The 20,837-nt window shown below is 47.5% G+C and overlaps 1 protein-coding gene across 2 annotated transcripts in view; it reads right to left on the bottom strand.

The window, feature by feature from the left end:
• LOC129817857 (sorting nexin-17-like) overlaps positions 1–20,399 on the bottom strand; it is a 99,720-nt gene extending 79,321 nt beyond the window's left edge. Inside the window, exons 1-2 of one of the 2 annotated variants that reach the window (XM_055873452.1) lie at positions 19,784–20,399; positions 2,296–2,370 (exon numbers count right to left, since the gene is read on the bottom strand). In XM_055873452.1, coding sequence (XP_055729427.1) covers positions 2,296–2,370; positions 19,784–19,843 — 135 coding nt within the window. In that variant the 5' untranslated portion in view covers positions 19,844–20,399. The remainder of the gene's footprint in view (positions 1–2,295; positions 2,371–19,783) is intronic. The other variant, XM_055873451.1, reaches the window with a different exon arrangement.
• Positions 20,400–20,837: the final 438 nt, after the last annotated feature.

Raw genomic sequence — 20,837 nt, forward strand, 5'->3', positions numbered from 1 at the left:
TAGATGAAGCTACAAAGTCCCACGGGGCTTTCTGCTCAGCTTGCCACTACCAATAACACTCCATTTGACATCCACTTACAGCAGTTTCGCCAGCACCTGTAAGAACATTCCCTGAGGAAGGGGTTTGTGTTCACGGGTGTTACAGTTACACCGTGACTACACTACCAGATGAAGCTCGGTAAACTATAAGCGCTGGCCTGGACACAGAAGTCACTTGTATTCAAGTCACAAACAAGTCTCAAGTCAAAAGGTCTGAGTCTCGAGTCGAGTCCCAAGTAGAACCGGTTGAGTCTCGAGTCGAGTCCCAAGTAGAACCGGTTGAGTCTCGAGTCGAGTCCCAAGTAGAACCGGTTGAGTCTCGAGTCGAGTCCCAAGTAGAACCGGTTGAGTCTCGAGTCGAGTCCCAAGTAGAACCGGTTGAGTCTCGAGTCGAGTCCCAAGTAGAACAGGTTGAGTCTCGAGTCGAGTCCAAGTCATGTATTCTAAAAGCAAGTCAAGTCTCAAGTTATTTTTATTTAACCTTTATTTATCTAGGAAAATCAGTTAAGAACAAATTCTTATTTTACAATGACTGCCTACCCCGACCAAACCCTCCCCTAACCCGGACGACGCCGGGCCAATTATGCGCCGTCCTACGGGACTCCCGATCACGGACGGTTGAGATACAGCCTGGTTGTGTTCAACTACAGATCGACGTCTATTTATTGAGGCTACAGGACAACCCTTTTCATTATTTTGTCTAAAAACACATGTTGATAATGTAATAATTCATTTTATCAACGATTTTCCAAATGCAAGCTTCATAAAAGCAAATTTGTCAATTTCAAGCAATTTCGACATACCAAAAGGCCAGTGTGCCTATGCTAGTATGCTATTGTTGCTTGATTCTCCATTGCTGGTGAGCAAAGTAAACAGTTCATATTCTTGATCACCAATTTGTTTTGAAGCTGAACATAATGCCTTCGGAAAGTATTCAGACTTCTCCCACATTTTGTTACGTTACAGCCTTATTCTAAAAACAATTCAATAAAACAATTCCCTCAGCAATATATACAAAATACACCATAATGACAAAGCGAACAGTTTAAAAAAAATGTTTGCAAATTTATAAAAAATAAATAAAATAAAAACTTTGCTATGGTACTCAAAATTGAGCTCAGGTGCATCCTGTTTCCATTGATCATCCTTGAGATGTTTCTACAACTTGATTGGAGTCCACCTGTGGTAAATTCAATTGATTGGACATGATTTGGAAAGGCACACACCTGTCTATATAAGGTCCCCCAGTTGACAGTGCATGTCAGAGCAAAAACCAAGCCATGAGGTCAAAGGAATTGTCCGTAGAGCTCAGAGACAGGATTGTGTAGAGGCACAGATCTGGGGAAGGGTACCAAAAAAGTCTGCAGCATTGAAGGTCACCAAGAACACAATTGCATCTATCATTCTTAAAATTATTACGTTTTGGAACCACCAAGACTCTTCCTAGAGCTGGCCGCCCGGCCAAACTGAGCAATCGGGGGAGAACAGTCTTGGTCAGGGAGGTGACTCAAAACCCATTGGTCACTCTGACAGAGCTCTAGAGTTCCTCTGTGGAGATGGGAGAACCTTCCAGAAGGACAACCATCTCTGCAGCACCCCACCAATCAGACCTTTATGGTAGAGTGGCAAAGATGAACAGAGCAAAATACAGAGAGATCCTTGATGAAAAGTGCTCTGGAGCAGGTTAGGACCTCAGACTGGGGCAAAGGTTCCCCTTGCAACAGGACAACGACCCTAAACACACAGCCAAGACAACGCAGGAGTGGCTTCGGGACAAGTCTCTGAATGTCCTTGAATGGCCCAGCCAGAGCCTGGACTTGAACCCGATCAAACATCTCTGTAGAGACCTGAAAATAGCTGTGCAGCAACACTCCCCATCCAACCTGACAGAGCTTGAGAGGATTTACAGAGAAGAATGGGAGAAACTCCCCAAATACAGGTGTGCCAAGCTTGTAGCGTCATACCCAAGACTTTAATCGCTGCCAAAGGTGCTTCAACAAAGTACTGAGTAAAGGGTCTGAATACTTACGTAAATGTGATTTCAGTTTGTTTTTGTGAAAAAAGTTCTACAAATCTGTGTTTTGCTTTGTCATTATGGGTATTGTGTAGATTGAGAAGAAATATATTTTTCATCCATTTTAGTATAATGTAGATAGATAGATAGATAGATAGATAGATAGATAGATATTATTATTATTTTTAAGTCAAGGGGTCTGAATACTTTCTGAATGCAATGCCTGGATGTTGATGTCTTACCTGTTGGTGTAGTCCGAGCAGCTGTCTATAGCGTACCTGACAGTGCAGAACACTATTCACATGGATGTTGAAGGCCTGTAGAAGAGAAGAGAATAAATAATTTACTGAGCACTTCTCTAGCATATGGGCTTCACAGACCAGTAAACAGACTTAAGACTCTTGTCATTCTCTTGTCATTCATTCTGGCGCTTGCAACGCCAGGGTTGTGGGTTCAATTCCCACGGGGGGACCAGGGTTCAATTCCCACGGGGGGACCAGGATGAATATGTATGAACGTTCCAATTTGTAAGTCGCTCTGGATAAGAGCGTCTGCTAAATGACTTAAATGTAAATGTAAATTCTATTCATTTTTTGAAAATACATTTTAAATTAGTCTTATAATGTTTCTTTGGACCTGCCTAAGAACAAATTAAGAATGTATTATTTTGCGAGGGTGTAGCCTATGGCTTTATTAAGATAAACGGCATGTGCACGGGAGATAGGAAAAATAATGAATTGGGTTCTTAAAACCATCGGCAGATTTTATTTTGCAACACGCCGTAAAGGTCTGTCTAAAAGGGTATTATTTAGTTCTACTCGGCTCACACGGTCTTCAATTTATCATCACGGAAACTAGGGAGCCTCCCGAAATGGCACCCTATTACAGGTACATCAACGCTGGGACCGAGACACTGAAGAACAGCTTCTATCTCAAGGCCATCAGACTGTTAAACAGCTTCTATCTCCAGGCCATCAGACTGTTAAACAGCTTCTATCTCCAGACCATCAGACTGTTAAACAGCTTCTATCTCCATCAGACTGTTAAACAGCTTCTACCTCCATCAGACTGTTAAACAGCTTCTACCTCAAGACCATCAGACTGTTAAACAGCTTCTATCTCCAGGCCATCAGACTGATAAACAGCTTCTATCTCAAGGCCATCAGACTGTTAAACAGCTTCTATCTCCAGGCCATCAGACTGTTAAACAGCTTCTATCTCCATCAGACTGTTAAACAGCTTCTATCTCCAGACCATCAGACTGTTAAACAGCTTCTATTACCATCAGACTGATAAACAGCTTCTATTACCATCAGACTGTTAAACAGCCATCACTAACACAGAGAGGCTGCTGCCTACATGGAGACCCAACCACTGGACACTTTAACAAACAATGCCACTTTAAAATGTTTTACATATATCTTACATTACTGATATCATATGTATATACTTTATTTTATACCATCCATTGCACCTGCCTATGCTGCTCAGCCATCACTCATCCATATATTTATATGTACATATTCATCCCTCTATATTTGTGTGTATAAGGTAGTTGTTGTGGAATTGTTAGATTACTTGTTAGATATTACTGCACTGTCGGAAACTAGAAGCACATGCATTTCACTACACTCGCAATAACATCTGCTAACCATGTGCATGTGACCAATCAAATTTGATTTGGTGCACTACTTCAGACCAGGGCCCTATTCCCTATTTAGTGCACTACTTTAGACACAGCCTAGATTCATTAAGTGTTGCTCTGCTCTGGGAATACATTGCACAGCCTAACACAAGTCTTTCACACACACACGTGTTTCTTGTATTAATGCAGTGGCCCAATAACACACTGTTAGGGAGGTAAAGTAATGAATGGTGTTACAGAACCTGAAGTTAATTTTGTTGGCTCAACTTCCCTGTATGTTTTGACAAGAGCTATCAGGCTCCTCCTACGCAACAGTAATGTTTGGAATCAACAGAAGCCAATCAGTGGTGTCAGATGTAGAGCCCAATCACAGGCAAAGCTAACATGAACCACTGTTTTCCCATTGTGGAAGGCTTCATTAAAATTATATTTCTTCTGGGAACACTGAGGTGTTTGGTAAAATCTCAGACACACAGCCAACCCCGGTCTCCTCTCTCCGCAACACACACAACCAACCCCCGTCTCCCCTCTCCTCAACACACACAACCAACCCCCGTCTCCCCTCTCCTCAACACACACAACCAACCCCCGTCTCCCTCTCCTCAACACACACAACCAACCCCCGTCTCCCTCTCCTCAACACACACAACCAACCCCCGTCTCCCCTCTCCTCAACACACACAACCAACCCCCGTCTCCCCTCTCCTCAACACACACAGCCAACCCCCGTCTCCCCTCTCCTCAACAGACACAACCAACCCCCGTCTCCCCTCTCCTCAACACACACAACCAACCCCCGTCTCCTCTCCTCAACAGACACAGCCAACCCCCGTCTCCCCTCTCCTCAACACACACAGCCAACCCCCGTCTCCCCTCTCCTCAACACACACAGCCAACCCCCGTCTCCCCTCTCCTCAACACACACAGCCAACCCCCGTCTCCCCTCTCCTCAACACACACAGCCAACCCCCGTCTCCCCTCTCCTCAACACACACAGCCAACCCCCGTCTCCCCTCTCCTCAACACACACAGCCAACCCCCGTCTCCCCTCTCCTCAACAGACACAACCAACCCCCGTCTCCCCTCTCCTCAACACACACAACCAACCCCCGTCTCCCCTCTCCTCAAGACACAGCCAACCCCCGTCTCCCTCTCCTCAACACACACAACCAACCCCCGTCTCCCTCTCCTCAACACACACAACAAACCCCCGTCTCCCTCTCCTCAACACACACAGCCAACCCCCGTCTCCCCTCTCCTCAACACACACAACCAACCCCCGTCTCCCTCTCCTCAACACACACAACCAACCCCCGTCTCCCCTCTCCTCAACACACACAACCAACCCCCATCTCCTCAACACACACAGCCAACCCCCGTCTCCCTCTCCTCAACAGACACAGCCAACCCCCGTCTCCCCTCTCCTCAACAGACAAACAGCCAACCCCCATCTCCCCTCTCCTCAACAGACACAGCCAACCCCCGTCTCCCCTCTCCTCAACAGACACAGCCAACCCCCATCTCCCCTCTCCTCAACACACACAACCAACCCCCATCTCCTCAACACACACAGCCAACCCCCGTCTCCCTCTCCTCAACAGACACAACCAACCCCCATCTCCCTCTCCTCAACACACACAACCAACCCCCGTCTCCCTCTCCTCAACACACACAACCAACCCCCGTCTCCCTCTCCTCAACACACACAACCAACCCCCGTCTCCCTCTCCTCAACAGACACAACCAACCCCCCTCTCCTCAACAGACACAACCAACCCCCGTCTCCCCTCTCCTCAACACACACAACCAACCCCCGTCTCCCCTCTCCTCAACACACACAACCAACCCCCGTCTCCTTCTCCTCAACACACACAACCAACCCCCGTCTCCCTCTCCTCAACACACACAACCAACCCCCGTCTCCCTCTCCTCAACAGACACAACCAACCCCCGTCTCCCCTCTCCTCAACACACACAACCAACCAACCCCCGTCTCCCTCTCCTCAACACACACAACCAACCAACCCCCGTCTCCCCTCTCCTCAACACACACAACCAACCCCCGTCTCCCCTCTCCTCAACACACACAACCAACCCCCGTCTCCCTCTCCTCAACACACACAACCAACCCCCGTCTCCCTCTCCTCAACACACACAACCAACCCCCGTCTCCCTCTCCTCAACACACACAACCAACCCCCGTCTCCCCTCTCCTCAACACACACAACCAACCCCCGTCTCCCCTCTCCTCAACACACACAACCAACCCCCGTCTCCCCTCTCCTCAACACACACAACCAACCCCCGTCTCCCTCTCCTCAACACACACAACCAACCCCCGTCTCCCTCTCCTCAACACACACAACCAACCCCCGTCTCCCTCTCCTCAACACACACAACCAACCCCCGTCTCCCTCTCCTCAACACACACAACCAACCCCCGTCTCCCTCTCCTCAACACACACAACCAACCCCCGTCTCCCTCTCCTCAACAGACACAACCAACCCCCGTCTCCCCTCTCCTCAACACACACAACCAACCAACCCCCGTCTCCCTCTCCTCAACACACACAACCAACCAACCCCCGTCTCCCTCTCCTCAACACACACAACCAACCCCCGTCTCCCTCTCCTCAACACACACAACCAACCCCCGTCTCCCCTCTCCTCAGACACAGCCAACCCCCCTCTCCTCAACAGACACAACCAACCCCCGTCTCCCCTCTCCTCAACACACACAGCCAACCCCCCTCTCCTCAACAGACACAACCAACCCCCGTCTCCCCTCTCCTCAACACACACAACCAACCCCCGTCTCCCTCTCCTCAACACACACAACCAACCCCCGTCTCCCTCTCCTCAACACACACAACCAACCCCCGTCTCCCTCAACACACACAACCAACCCCCATCTCCCTCTCCTCAACAGACACAGCCAACCTTCATCTCCCTCTCAATTCAATTACATTTAAGGGCTTTACTGGCCTGGGAAACATGTTTACAATGCCAAAGCAAGTGAAATAGATCAAACAAAAGTGAAAAACAGGAAACATTGCACTCACAAAAGTACCGAAAGAATAAAGACATTTCAAATGTCATATTATGTGAAAATAGTTGAAGTACACAAGGGAAAATAAATAAACATAAATATGGGTTGTATTTACAAAGGTGTTTGTTCTTCACTGGTTGCCCTTTTCTTGTGGCAACAGGTCACAAATCTTGCTGCTGTGAAGCACACTGGTATTTCACCCAGTAGATATGGGAGTTTATCAAAATCGGGTTTGTTTTCTAATTCTTTGTGGGTCTGTGTAATCTGAGGGAAATATGTGTCTCTAATATGGTCATACATTGGGCAGGAGGTTAGGAAGTGCAGCTCAGTTTCCACCTCCTTTTGTGGGCAGTGTGCACATAACCTGTCTTCTCTTGCGAGCCAGGTCTGTCTCTCCCTCCCCCTCAACTGTTTTACAGCCAGCAATGGACCCCTAAGCCTGATAAAACTGTTTTTGTTGGAGGAAATCAGTGTTCTGTACAAGAGTTCAACACCAACCACTTATGACACAATCTTGCATCAGCCCTACTTATATCTATCAGTCATAGATATTATCTATGTTTCTTATTAATACAAAATATCACAAGAACGCTATACAGAGATGCAGACAGAGCATCTGGTAATGTGTCAATTCAACAACAGTCCAGAACTACTGTTTACTGTGTAGAAAATGACAGACTTCTGTGACCTCAGGGGAAGTTACTTCAAGTTTGACTTCAGTCTGCCTGGTTATCTAAATAAAGTTGTTCTATTGGTGGCCTTGAGGGACCTGGAACTGCCTGTCTGTCTTCAGAAAGCATCTCGTCTAGGCCTAGACCAGTCTTCAGAAAGCACATCGTATAGGCCTAGAGACAGTCTTCAGAAAGCACATCGTATAGGCCTAGAGACCGTCTTCAGAAAGCATCTCGTCTAGGCCTAGACCGTCTTCAGAAAGCACATCGTATAGGCCTAGACCGTCTTCAGAAAGCATCTCGTCTAGGCCTAGACCGTCTTCAGAAAGCACATCGTATAGGCCTAGAGACTGTCTTCAGAAAGCACATCGTATAGGCCTAGACCAGTCTTCAGAAAGCACATCGTATAGGCCTAGAGACCGTCTTCAGAAAGCACATCGTATAGGCCTAGAGACCGTCTTCAGAAAGCACATCGTCTAGGCCTAGACCCTGTCTTCAGAAAGCACATCGTCTAGGCCTAGACCCTGTCTTCAGAAAGCACATCGTATAGGCCTAGACTGTCTTCAGAAAGCAGATGATCTAGGCCTAGACTAGGTTGGGCAAAACTAAACATGGCGGTGTTCGCCTTCACAATCTCACTGGAATAAAGGCCTCCTCCATTCCTGTCATTATTGAAAGAGATTGTGATCTCACATTTCAAAATAGGGCTACTTAATGTTAGATCCCTCACTTAAGGCAGTTATAGTCAATGAACTAATCACTGATCATAATCTTGATGTGATTGGCCTGACTGAAACATTGCTTAAGCCTGATGAATTTACTGTGTTAAATGAGGCCTCACCTCCTGGTTACACTAGTGACCATATCCCCCGCGCATCCCGCAAAGGCGGAGGTGTTGCTAACATTTTCGATAGCAAATTTCAATTTACAAAAAAAAAAAAAAAAAAAAGACGTTTTCGTATTTGAGCTTCTAGTCATGAAATCTATGCAGCCTACTCAATCCCTTTTTATAGCTACTGTTTACAGGCCTCCTGGGCCATATACAACGTTCCTCACTGAGTTCCCTGAATTCCTATCGGACCTTGTAGTCTTGGCAGATAATATTCAAATTTTTGGTGACTTTAATATTCACATGGAAAAGTCCACAGACCCACTCCAAAAGGCTTTCGGAGCCATCATCGACTCAGTGGGTTTTGTCCAACATGTCTCAGGACCTACTCACTGCCACAGTCATACTCTGGACCTAGTTTTGTCCCATGGAATAAATGTTGTAGATCTGAATGTTTTTCCTCATAATCCTGGACTATCGGACCACCATTTTATTACGTTTGCAATTGCAACATATAATCTGCTCAGACCCCAATCAAGGATCATCAAAAGCCATGCTATAAATTCTCGGACAACCCAAAGATTCCTAGATGCCCTTCCAGACTCCCTCCACCTACCCAAGGACGTCAGAGTACAAAAATCGGTTAAACACCTAACTGAGAAACCAAATTTAACCTTGCGTAATACGCTAGATGCAGTCACACCCCTAAAAACCAAAACCAGTTGTCATAAGAGACTAGCTCTCTGGTATACAGAAAATACCCGAGCTCTGAAGCAAGCTTCCAGAAAATTGGAACAGAAATGGTTCTCCACCAAACTGGAAGTCTTCCGACTAGCTTAGAAAGACAGTACCGTGCAATATCGAAGAGCCCTCACTGCTGCTCGATTATCTTATTTTTCCAACTTGAGGAGAATAAGAACAATCCAAAATGTATTTTTGATACTGTCGGAAAGATATCAGTTTGTCTTCTGACAAATCAACTGTACATTTCAGTGTTCCTCAAGGTTCTGTTTTAGGACCACTATTGTTTCACTATATATTTTACCTCTTGGTGACGTCATTCGAAAACATAATGTTAACTTTCACTGCTTTGCAGACGATACACAGCAGTACATTTCAATGAAACATGGTGAAGCCCCAAAATTGCCTACCCAGGAAGCCTGTGTTTCAGACATAAGGAAGTGGATGGCAGCAAATGTTCTACTTTTAAACTCTGACAAAACAGAGATGCTTGTTCTAGGTCCCAAGAAACAAAGATCTTCTGTTGGATCTGACAATTAATCTTGATGGTTGTAAAGTCGTCTCAAATAAAACTGTGAAGGACCTCGGCGTTACTCTGGACCCTGATCTCTCTTTTGACGAACATATCAAGAATATTTCAAAGAAAGCTTTTTCCCCATATTGGTAACATTGCAAAAATCTGAAATTTTCTGTCCAAAAATGCAGAAAAATGCTTTTGTCACATCTAGATTAGACTACTACAATGCTCTACTTTTCGGCTACCCGGATAAAGCACTAAATAAGCTTCAGTTAGTGCTAAATACGGCTGCTAGAATCCTGACTAGAACCAAAAACTTTGATCATATTACTCCAGTGCTAGCCTCCCTACACTGCATTCCTGTTAAGGCAAGGGCTGATTTCAAGGTTTTACTGCTAACCTACAAAGCATTACTTGGGCTTGCTCCTACCCATCTTTCCGATTTGGTCCTGCCGTACATACCTACACGTACGCTACGGTCACAAGACGCAGGCCTCCTTATTGTCCCTAGAATTTCTAAGCAAACGTAGGGCTTTCACGTATAGAGCTCCATTTTTATGGAATGGTCTGCCTACCCATGTGAGAGACGCAGACTCAGTCTCAACCTTTAAGTCTTTATTGAAGACTCATCTCTTCAGTAGGTCCTATGATTGAGTGTAGTCTGGCCCAGGGTTGTGAAGATGAACGGAAAGGCACTGGAGCGACGAACCGCCCTTGCTGTCTCTGCCTGGCCGGTTCCCCTCTCTTCACAGGGATTCTCTGCCTCTAACCCTATTACAGGGGCTGAGTCACTGGCTTACTGGTGCTCTTCCATGCCGTCCCTAGGAGGGGTGCGTCACTTGATTGGGTTGAGTCACTGACGTGATCTTCCTGTCCGGGTTGGTGCACCCCTCGGGTTCGTGCCGTGGGGGAGATCTTCGTGGGCTATACTCGGCCTTGTCTCTGGATTGTAAGTTGGTGGTTGAAGATATCCCTCTAGTGGTGTGGGGGCTGTGCCTTGGCAAAGTGGGTGGGGTTATATCCTGCCTGTTTGGCCCTATCCGGGTGTATCATCATACAGAGCCACAGAGTTCCAGTGCTAGAGGTTCATGGGAACTGCAGTCTTCAAAGGTTTCTCAACACATGCAAGCCAATTGTGGCAATAACAACTCATTCAAGCGCACAATGAGTTCACTTGATGCTTCTTGGAACAAAGTCACGTGGAACTAGTTCTGAGAATGAGTTCATTGGACTATACCCCTAGCTCAAAGGATATTCCCAAGGATTCACAATGGATTGGGAAGTAATTCTATGAAACAACACACAGGGCACAAACCCAGAACATACCCAGTGGAACCTCGCAGTAATAAACCCAGAACATACCCAGTGGAACCTCACAGTATTAAATCCAGAACATACCCAGTGGAACCTCACAGTATTAAACCCAGAACATACCCAGTGGAACCTCACAGTAATAAACCCAGAACATACCCAGTGGAACCTCACAGTATTAAACCCAGAACATACCCAGTGGAACCTCACAGTATTAAACCCAGAACATACCCAGTGGAACCTCACAGTAATAAACCCAGAACATACCCAGTGGAACCTCACAGTAATAAACCCAGAACATACCCAGTGGAACCTCACAGTATTAAACCCAGAACATACCCAACAGATGACAAAGCATAACTAACAGACCCTGACCTGTTTCAATCTGCAACCAACTAAACAAGACAGACTACCAATTACTGCACACACACACACACCTCTAATACCAGTCTGAATATATAGAGCCCATATTTAATAGACAGGAAGTATGTTTGTTCCGAGCCCACAGGAAGTGAGAGAAGTCCAACAGAATTCCACCATTTGAAAACGCAGACATAATTTTCCTGAAGTCCCTGTACTGTGTGATGGGGGTTCAGACGCCTCTACGGCTGAAGTCTCTGTACTGTGTGATGGGGTTTCAGACGCATCTACGGCTGAAGTCTCTGTACTGTGTGATGGGGGTTCAGACGCCTCTACGGCTGAAGTCTCTGTACTGTGTGATGGGGTTCAGACGCCTCTACGGCTGAAGTGCCAGTACATCAGGAGACGTGGTGGAGGCCGTAGGAGGGCAACAACCCAGCAGCAGGACCGCTACCTCCGCCTTTGTGCAAGGAGGTGCACTGCCAGAGCCCTGCAAAATGACCTCCAGCAGGCCACAAATGTGCATGTTACCAAAACAACAGCTTTTAATCATTAGTAGACACTCCCGCTGTGAGGTCATGTTTATATACAGGAAAAATAACGTTAATAAACAAAAATACAAATTCCAAAAATGAATGTAGGCCTATTGAAACAATTGGGATGGTTATTTAAAAAATGTTCAGGATGGTCCTCACTCATTATTAAATTTTCCTTATCCTGCTTCTGTCCTGCTGAACCGGCCATAGGTCAGGTCACACTCACAGGGACACAAAACTCACTGTACTCAGATTATGGCCTCTTTATAAAGGAAACAGTTACAGTACGACAGACAGATTAGTGCTTTATTTTAACACCCCAAATCCCAAATCCTGCCTGCATTCTCCACCACTAATCTCTTCCCCCGCTCCACTCAAATACACACGATAGGAAAGTACCCACTCTAGAAAATATATTTCTATTAAAAAAATTCAAATAACACACTTCCTTTCCTTGAGGTGCTGGTAAGAACTCAGTCCATTTCCTGTACTGTGCCCCTCTCTACCGCTACACTACTCACTCATGATTAATGGTTGAAACCCGTCTATAATATCTACAGTGCATTGGGAAAGTATTCAGACTCCTTGACTTTTTTGTTTCATTACAGCCTTATTCTAAAATGTATTAATTCGTCTGTCCCCCCCACCGCCAATCTACACACAATACTCCACAATGACAAAGCAAAAACTGTTTTTTTTTAGACATTTTTGCAAAAATATATAACAATAATGAAATATCAGATTTACCTAAGTATTCAGACCCTTTACTCAGTACTTTGTTGAAGCACCTTTGGCAGCATTTACAGCCTCAAGTCTTCTTTGGTATGACGCTCCTAGCTTGTCACACCTGTATTTGGGGAGTTTCTCCCCTTTTCTGCAGATCCTCTCAAGCTCTGTCAGGTTGGATGGGGAGCGTTGCTGCACAGCTATTTTCAGGTCTCTCCAGAAATGTTCGATCAGGTTCAAGTCTGGGCTCTGGCTGGGCCACTCAAGGACATTCAGAGACTTGTCCCGAAGCCACTCCTGCGTTGTCTTGGCTGTGTGCTTAGGGTCGTTGTCCTGCTGGAAAGTGTCCTGAGCGCTCTGGAGCAGCTTTTCATCAAAGATCTGTGTATTTTGCTCCGTTCATCTTTGCCTCGATCCTAACTAGTCTCCCAGTCCCTGCCACTGGAAAACATCTCCACACGTTTTACAGAGGAGTGGCTTCGGTCTGGCAACTCTACCATAAAGTCCTAATTGGTGGAGTGCTGCAGAGATGGGAGAACCTTCCAGAAGGACAACCATCTTCACAGAGGAACTCTGTCAGAGTGACCACCGGGTTCTTCTCCCACAACTGCTCAGTTTGGCCTGGAGGCCAGCTCTAGGAACAGTATGGTGGTTCCAGACTTCCTCCATTTAAGAATGATGGAGGCCACTGTGTTATTGGGGACCTTCAATGCTGCAGAATTGTTTTGGTACCCTTCCCCAGATCTGTGTCGACATAATGCCGTCTTGGAGCTCTACGGACAATTCCTTCAACCTCAGGGCTTGGTTTTTGCTCTGATATGCACTGTCACCTGTGGGACCTTACATAGACAGTTGCATGCCTTTCCAAATCATGTCCAATCAATTTAATTTACTACAGGTGGACTCCAAGTTGTAGAAACATCTCAAGGATGATCAATGGAAACAGGATGCACCTGAGCTCAATGTCGAGTCTCATAGCATAAGGGTCTGAATACTTATGTAAATACGTTTTTATTTAAATTTATTTTTAAAAACTTTTTTAAAGATTTGCAAAAATCTCTCAAAACCTGTTTTTGCTTTGTCATTATGGGCTATTGTGTGTAGAACGATGAGGAAAATGTTATATTTAATCCATTTTAGAATAAGGCTAGTAACAAAATGTGGAAAAAGTCAAGGGGTCTGAATACTTTCTCGAATGCACTGTAGATATTAAAGTGTACTTATACTGTACGTCTCATTGGCTGCAGGAGTCATTGAGTGACCTCTACTACTCTCCTCAGCCAATGAGACAGACAGCAAGACACTGGCACATTTTGCTGCAGGCTACATCTGAGCCTGTGTTTGATACGGACTGTGTAGAGACGGTCACTCAAAATCAAATCAAATTGCATTTGACGTGTACACACAGTATTTTTTGCAGATGTTATTGCAGGTGCAGCAAAATACTTGTTTTTCTAGCTCCAGTATTAATATCTAGCAATACACAGATATATACATATACACAATACATAGATATTATAGACAAATCCCTCAAAATAAAAAGAATGAAGAAATATCAGTACGAGCGATGTCCGGAATATAAATGTACCCTACATGACCAAAAGTATGTGGACACCTGCTCCTCGAACATCTCATTCCAAAATCATGGGCATTAATATGGAGTTGGTCCCCCTTTGCTGCTATAACAGCCTCCACTCTTCTGGGAAGGCTTTCCACTAGATGTTGGAACATTGCTGCTATAACAGCCTCCACTCTTCTGGGAAGGCTTTCCACTAGATGTTGGAACATCGCTGCTATAACAGCCTCCACTCTTCTGGGAAGGCTTTCCACTAGATGTTGGAACATTGCTGCTATAACAGCCTCCACTCTTCTGGGAAGGCTTTCCACTAGATGTTGGAACATTGCTGCGATAACAGCCTCCACTCTTCTGGGAAGGCTTTCCACTAGATGTTGGAACATTGCTGCTATAACAGCCTCCACTCTTCTGGGAAGGCTTTCCACTAGATGTTGGAACATTGCTGCGGGGACTTGCTTCCATTCAGCCACAAGAGCATTAGTGAGGTCAGGCACTGATGTTTGGCGATTAGGCCTGGCTCGCAGTCAGCGTTCCAATTCATCCCAAGGTGTTCGATGGGGTTGAGGTCAGGGCTCTGTGCAGGACAGTCAAGTTCTTCCACACCGATGTCGACAAACACATTTCTGTACTGACCTTGCTTTGTGCACAGAGGTATAAGTAATGCTGAAACAGGAAAGGGCCTTCCCAAAAACTGTTGCCACAAAGTTTGAAGCACAGAATCGTCTGGAATGTAACTTTATGCTGTAGCGTTAAGATTTCCCTTCACTGGAACTACGAAGCCTAGCCGGAACCATGAAAAACAGTCCCAGACCATTATTCCTCCTCCACCAAACTTTACAGTTGCACCATGCAGTCGGGCAGGTAGCGTTCTCCTGGTATCCGCCAAATCCAGATTCGGCCATCGGACTGCCAGATGGTGAAGCGCGATTCATCACTCCAGAGAACGCGGTTCCACTACTCCAGAGTCCAACTCCAGCCGGCGCTTGGCATCGCGCATGTGGATCTTAGGCTTGTGTGCTGCTGCTCGGTCATGGAAACCCATTTCATGACGCTCCAGACGAAATGTTATTGTTGCTGACGTTGCTTCCAGAGGCAGTTTGGAACTCTGTAGTGAGTGGTGCAACCGAGGACAGAGGACTTTTATACTCTACCTGCTTCAGCACTCGCCGGTCCCGTTCTGTGAGCTTGGGTGGCAAACCACTTCCCAGCTGGTTATGCTCTTAAAGTTGAAAAACAGGTCCGATTGTCATATCTTGGTGACAAACCTCGGATCCGAGAGAGAGGGGATTTAAACGCTCACCTAATCTGCTTTAAAACAAAGTGACATTGTACTATGAGGTCAAGCAAGGAGCACACGGGGCCATATCAGGGCTTCATAACCAAGCTAAGCTATACTTTGTCCAGAAGCCCTGAGCATTTTTACATCATTCTAGATGAGTGAGCATAGACTGTGTGGGGCTCAGTGTACCGGGTGTGGCCTGGTGTACCGGGTGTGGCCTGGTGTACTGTAGGGGGCTGGGTGTACTGTAGGAGGCTGGGTGTACTGTAGGGGGCTGGGTGTACTGTAGGGGGCTGGGTGTACTGTAGGGGGCTGGGTGTACTGTAATGGGCTGGGTGTACTGTAGGAGGCTGGGTGTACTGTAGGGGGCTGGGTGTACTCTAGGGGGCTGGGTGTACTCTAGGGGGCTGGGTGTACTCTAGGGGGCTGGGTGTACTCTAGGGGGCTGGGTGTACTCTAGGGGGCTGGGTGTACTCTAGGGGGCTGGGTGTACTCTAGGGGGCTGGGTGTACTGTAGGGGGCTGGGTGTACTGTAGGGGGCTGGGTGTACTGTAGGGGGCTGGGTGTACTGTAGGGGGCTGGGTGTACTGTAGGGGGCTGGGTGTACTGTAGGGGGCTGGGTGTACTGTAGGGGGCTGGGTGTACTGTAGGGGGCTGGGTGTACTGTAGGGGGCTGGGTGTACTGTAGGGGGCTGGGTGTACCGGGTGTGGCTGGGTGTACTGTAGGGGGCTGGGTGTACTGTAGGAGGCTGGGTGTACTGTAGGGGGCTGGGTGTACTGTAGGGGGCTGGGTGTACTGTAGGGGGCTGGGTGTACTGTAGGAGGCTGGGTGTACTGTAGGAGGCTGGGTGTACTGTAGGGGGCTGGGTGTACTGTAGGGGGCTGGGTGTACTGTAGGGGGCTGGGTGTACTGTAGGGGGCTGGGTGTACTGTAGGGGGCTGGGTGTACTGTAGGGGGCTGGGTGTACTGTAGGGGGCTGGGTGTACTGTAGGGGGCTGGGTGTACTGTAGGAGGCTGGGTGTACTGTAGGAGGCTGGGTGTACTGTAGGGGGCTGGGTGTACTGTAGGGGGCTGGGTGTACTGTAGGGGGCTGGGTGTACTGTAGGGGGCTGGGTGTACTGTAGGGGGCTGGGTGTACTGTAGGGGGCTGGGTGTACTGTAGGGGGCTGGGTGTACTGTAGGAGGCTGGGTGTACTGTAGGGGGCTGGGTGTACTGTAGGGGGCTGGGTGTACTGTAGGGGGCTGGGTGTACTGTAGGGGGCTGGGTGTACTGTAGGGGGCTGGGTGTACTGTAGGAGGCTGGGTGTACCGGGTGTGGCTGGGTGTACTGTAGGGGGCTGGGGGTACTGTAGGGGGCTGGGTGTACTGTAGGGGGCTGGGTGTACTGTAGAAGGCTGGGTGTACTGTAGGGGGCTGGGTGTACTGTAGGGGGCTGGGTGTACTGTAGGGGGCTGGGTGTACTGTAGGGGGCTGGGTGTACTGTAGGGGGCTGGGTGTACTGTAGGGGGCTGGGTGTACTGTAGGGGGCTGGGTGTACTGTAGGGGGCTGGGTGTACTGTAGGAGGCTGGGTGTACTGTAGGGGGCTGGGTGTACTGTAGGGGGCTGGGTGTACTGTAGGGGGCTGGGTGTACTGTAGGGGGATGGGTGTACTGTAGGGGGCTGGGTGTACCGGGTGTGGCTGGGTGTATTGTAGAAGGCTGGGTGTACTGTAGGGGGCTGGGTGTACTGTAGGGGGCTGGGTGTACCGGGTGTGGCTGGGTGTACTGTAGAAGGCTGGGTGTACTGTAGGGGGCTGGGTGTACTGTAGGAGGCTGGGTGTACTGTAGGGGGCTGGGTGTACCGGGTGTGGCTGGGTGTACTGTAGGGGGCTGGGTGTACTGTAGGAGGCTGGGTGTACTGTAGGAGGCTGGGTGTACTGTAGGAGGCTGGGTGTACTGTAGGGGGCTGGGTGTACTGTAGAGGGCTGGGTGTACTGTAGAGGGCTGGGTGTACTGTAGAGGGCTGGGTGTACTGTAGAGGGCTGGGTGTACTGTAGGGGGCTGGGTGTACTGTAGGGGGCTGGGTGTACTGTAGGGGGCTGGGTGTAATGTAGGAGGCTGGGTGTACTGTAGGGGGCTGGGTGTACTGTAGGGGGCTGGGTGTACTGTAGGAGGCTGGGTGTACTGTAGGGGGCTGGGTGTACTGTAGGGGGCTGGGTGTACTGTAGGGGGCTGGGTGTACCGGGTGTGGCTGGGTGTACTGTAGGGGGCTGGGTGTACTGTAGGGGGCTGGGTGTACTGTAGGGGGCTGGGTGTACTGTAGGGGGCTGGGTGTACTGTAGGGGGCTGGGTGTACTGTAGGGGGCTGGGTGTACTGTAGGGGGCTGGGTGTACTGTAGGGGGCTGGGTGTACTGTAGGGGGCTGGGTGTACTGTAGGGGGCTGGGTGTACTGTAGGGGGATGGGTGTACTGTAGGGGGATGGGTGTACTGTAGGGGGCTGGGTGTACCGGGTGTGGCTGGGTGTACTGTAGAAGGCTGGGTGTACTGTAGGGGGCTGGGTGTACTGTAGGGGGCTGGGTGTACTGTAGGGGGCTGGGTGTACCGGGTGTGGCTGGGTGTACTGTAGAAGGCTGGGTGTACTGTAGGGGGCTGGGTGTACTGTAGGAGGCTGGGTGTACTGTAGGGGGCTGGGTGTACCGGGTGTGGCTGGGTGTACTGTAGGAGGCTGGGTGTACTGTAGGAGGCTGGGTGTACTGTAGGGGGCTGGGTGTACTGTAGGGGGATGGGTGTACTGTAGGGGGCTGGGTGTACTGTAGGGGGCTGGGTGTACCGGGTGTGGCTGGGTGTACTGTAGGGGGCTGGGTGTACTGTAGGGGGCTGGGTGTACTGTAGGAGGCTGGGTGTAACTAAAATATTTAGGTTTAAATAGGACTTGAAAGAACAAAACATTTCACAACCTCAATTCCTTAGTGTAGTACATTGCACTTGGTCATAACACACCTTCAACGTGTTGCCAGGACAACAACTTCTCCCTCAACGTCAGCAAAAGTAAGGAGTTGATTGTTGACTTCAGGAAGCAGAGGAGGGAACCCGCCCCGACCCAAATCAACAGGACTGCAGTGGAGAGAGCCAGCAGTTTTAAGTTCCTCTGCGTCCACGTCACTGAGGAATTGACATGGACCATCACCACCACTCTGGTCAAGAGGGAGCAACAGCATATCTACTTCCTAAGGCGGCTGAAGAAATGTGGCATGCCACCCCGGGTCTCTCTCCAAATACAGGTCCACTGCACCATCGAGAGCATCCTGACCGGTTGCATCACGGCCTGGTACGAGAATTTCTCCGTCCACAACCGCAAGGCCCTCCAGCGGGTGGTGAAGACAGCCCAGTACCTCACTGGCACCACGCTCCTGTCAATCCAGGACATCTAGTTGAAACAGTGCCTGAGGAAGGCCCGCAGCATCATCAAGGACCCCACACCTCAGCCACGAGCTGTTCACCCCCTGACCGTCAGGCAGACGGTACCAGACCAAGAGGTCTGATTGACTCTGAGTCAGAGTACGTTTCTATCTACAAGCCATTAGACAGTTGAACACTTGAAATGGAATGACCAACTGCTCTGACTCTCTGCACCTTAACACACACACACACACACCTCTTATTGTGATTGCTAAATACTGCACAATTGAAACACTTGCCGCCCATCTTCAACCAAAACACATGTGAATATTGGACAACAAATTGTGCCTTCTTGTATTATATTAATATATATATATATTAAATGTTTGTTCAATTCTACTGAGACATTTACTTTCTGTTTGTAATCTTATCTTGTATTATCTCTTATTGTCGTTGCATTGAGGAGAAAGAACGTGCAAGTGAGCATTTTACTGAACAGTGTCGACCATGTGTATCCTCTCCATATGACTAACACAACTTGAAACACATTTGCCTTGAAAGATAAGATCTATAAAACGGTGCCAAATGTATATCTTGCGATAGCAATACCTGGCATTCATACACAGTATTCTTACAGTGTGACTGTAGTGAGAAGTGTGACGCATTGCCACCTATTGTCCAATCATCACCTATGATGGAATTGCTGTGGTTTTCTATCGGATATTGGGAAATTATATTGCAGTCCGAATAGGCTTGATTTTATAAACAGGGTAACTTTATATTGATGTGGATCGATGCCTACTGATCCACAATGTATTGCCTGTTAGTGTCAATCATGTATGATTTCCCAAGGAATAAGGGGTTAACTTACATTGTATTACAAAATGGCAATGCCTTGTGAGGTATTATGACAGACAGTGAAAGTCCTGTCAAATTGTTTACTAGTAACCCGGGACAACCTCTAAAATCATATCACAAGAGTCTGGTTGGGGTGATTTAAAAATAATAATAATAATAATTAAATCACTGGAATGGATTTCACATGCTAGGAATCTGCAGTAAAATAACTATGTCGCAACAGACAAACAAAAAAACATTTCTGGAACTGACCACGTATGTTGATCCATTTTCTCCCGAACGAACCTCCGTTTCCGGAATGGAGAAATGCATTTTAGATGGACCACAGGACGAGAGGACCACTATTTTGGATGAAAAGGGCACCACAAATCTAGAAGGTAAAGTCTATTGAGAAAGTGGTCTTGCACTCCTCTGCATTTACTCGGTAATCCAGTGTTCCGTTCGTTTGTTCAATCCGAGGCGATAGGAAAAAAATGTTGTTTATCCAACAATGTCTGCTGCACTGGACTGGATAAGTATAAAACTTCTCCCACGTCAGTACTCTTAATAAACTTTTCCCACTAGCGTCCTCCTAGCAGCCATGTTGCAGATGTAGGTAATTGCAGATTAATGGTTGGCTGTAAAAAAAAATATATATATATATATTTATTCGTCGACTGTATGTGAAGGTCCAAAAACATTCACCGTTACCGTTGGTCCTGTTATAACAATCCGTTCTCAATTCGTACCGTCGATTCCATTCATTTGCTTTCTCATTAGAACTTTTGGATGAAAGGGCGCAGTTAGCTCCTGACAAGTCCCGTCACTTCCCTAAATGGTATAAACGGCTGAGGCGTGTGTGTCGTGAACAATATTATTGTGAACAACGGTAGGTGGAACTGGCGGTTCGCCTTCAAAATAAAAGTCCCCTATTGAAACTGATACAAACGGATAAAAATAGTGGAAACATGCCATAATTGGACTAGATAATGATAGACCAGGTTGGAATGTGGTTAAATTCAACGAAATACAATTATTAGTTAATAAAAGTTGAGTAGTCTGCCCCCAAAAAAGTTAAAATCAGTTGAAATCGCACTGTGGATGCATGTGAATTGCATTGGGGGCATGAAATGGGGCAGTCTACTCGGTAGTCTCGCGTTGCCATACCTCCATTATTACGTTGCTGTCACATCTCCCTTAGAGGTCTGGTGAATTTTGTATTGCAAAAATGGTTTGAATGATCTGCTGGCTCCCAGCAGCAAGATTTCTGATTGAATGAAAGTTGTTCCGTAAGCTAGCTAGTTGGCAACATTGCAGAAATTTGAAG

Source organism: Salvelinus fontinalis, chromosome 20 (assembly GCF_029448725.1).
Source record: "Salvelinus fontinalis isolate EN_2023a chromosome 20, ASM2944872v1, whole genome shotgun sequence".
Classification (NCBI taxonomy): Eukaryota; Metazoa; Chordata; class Actinopteri; order Salmoniformes; family Salmonidae; genus Salvelinus; species Salvelinus fontinalis.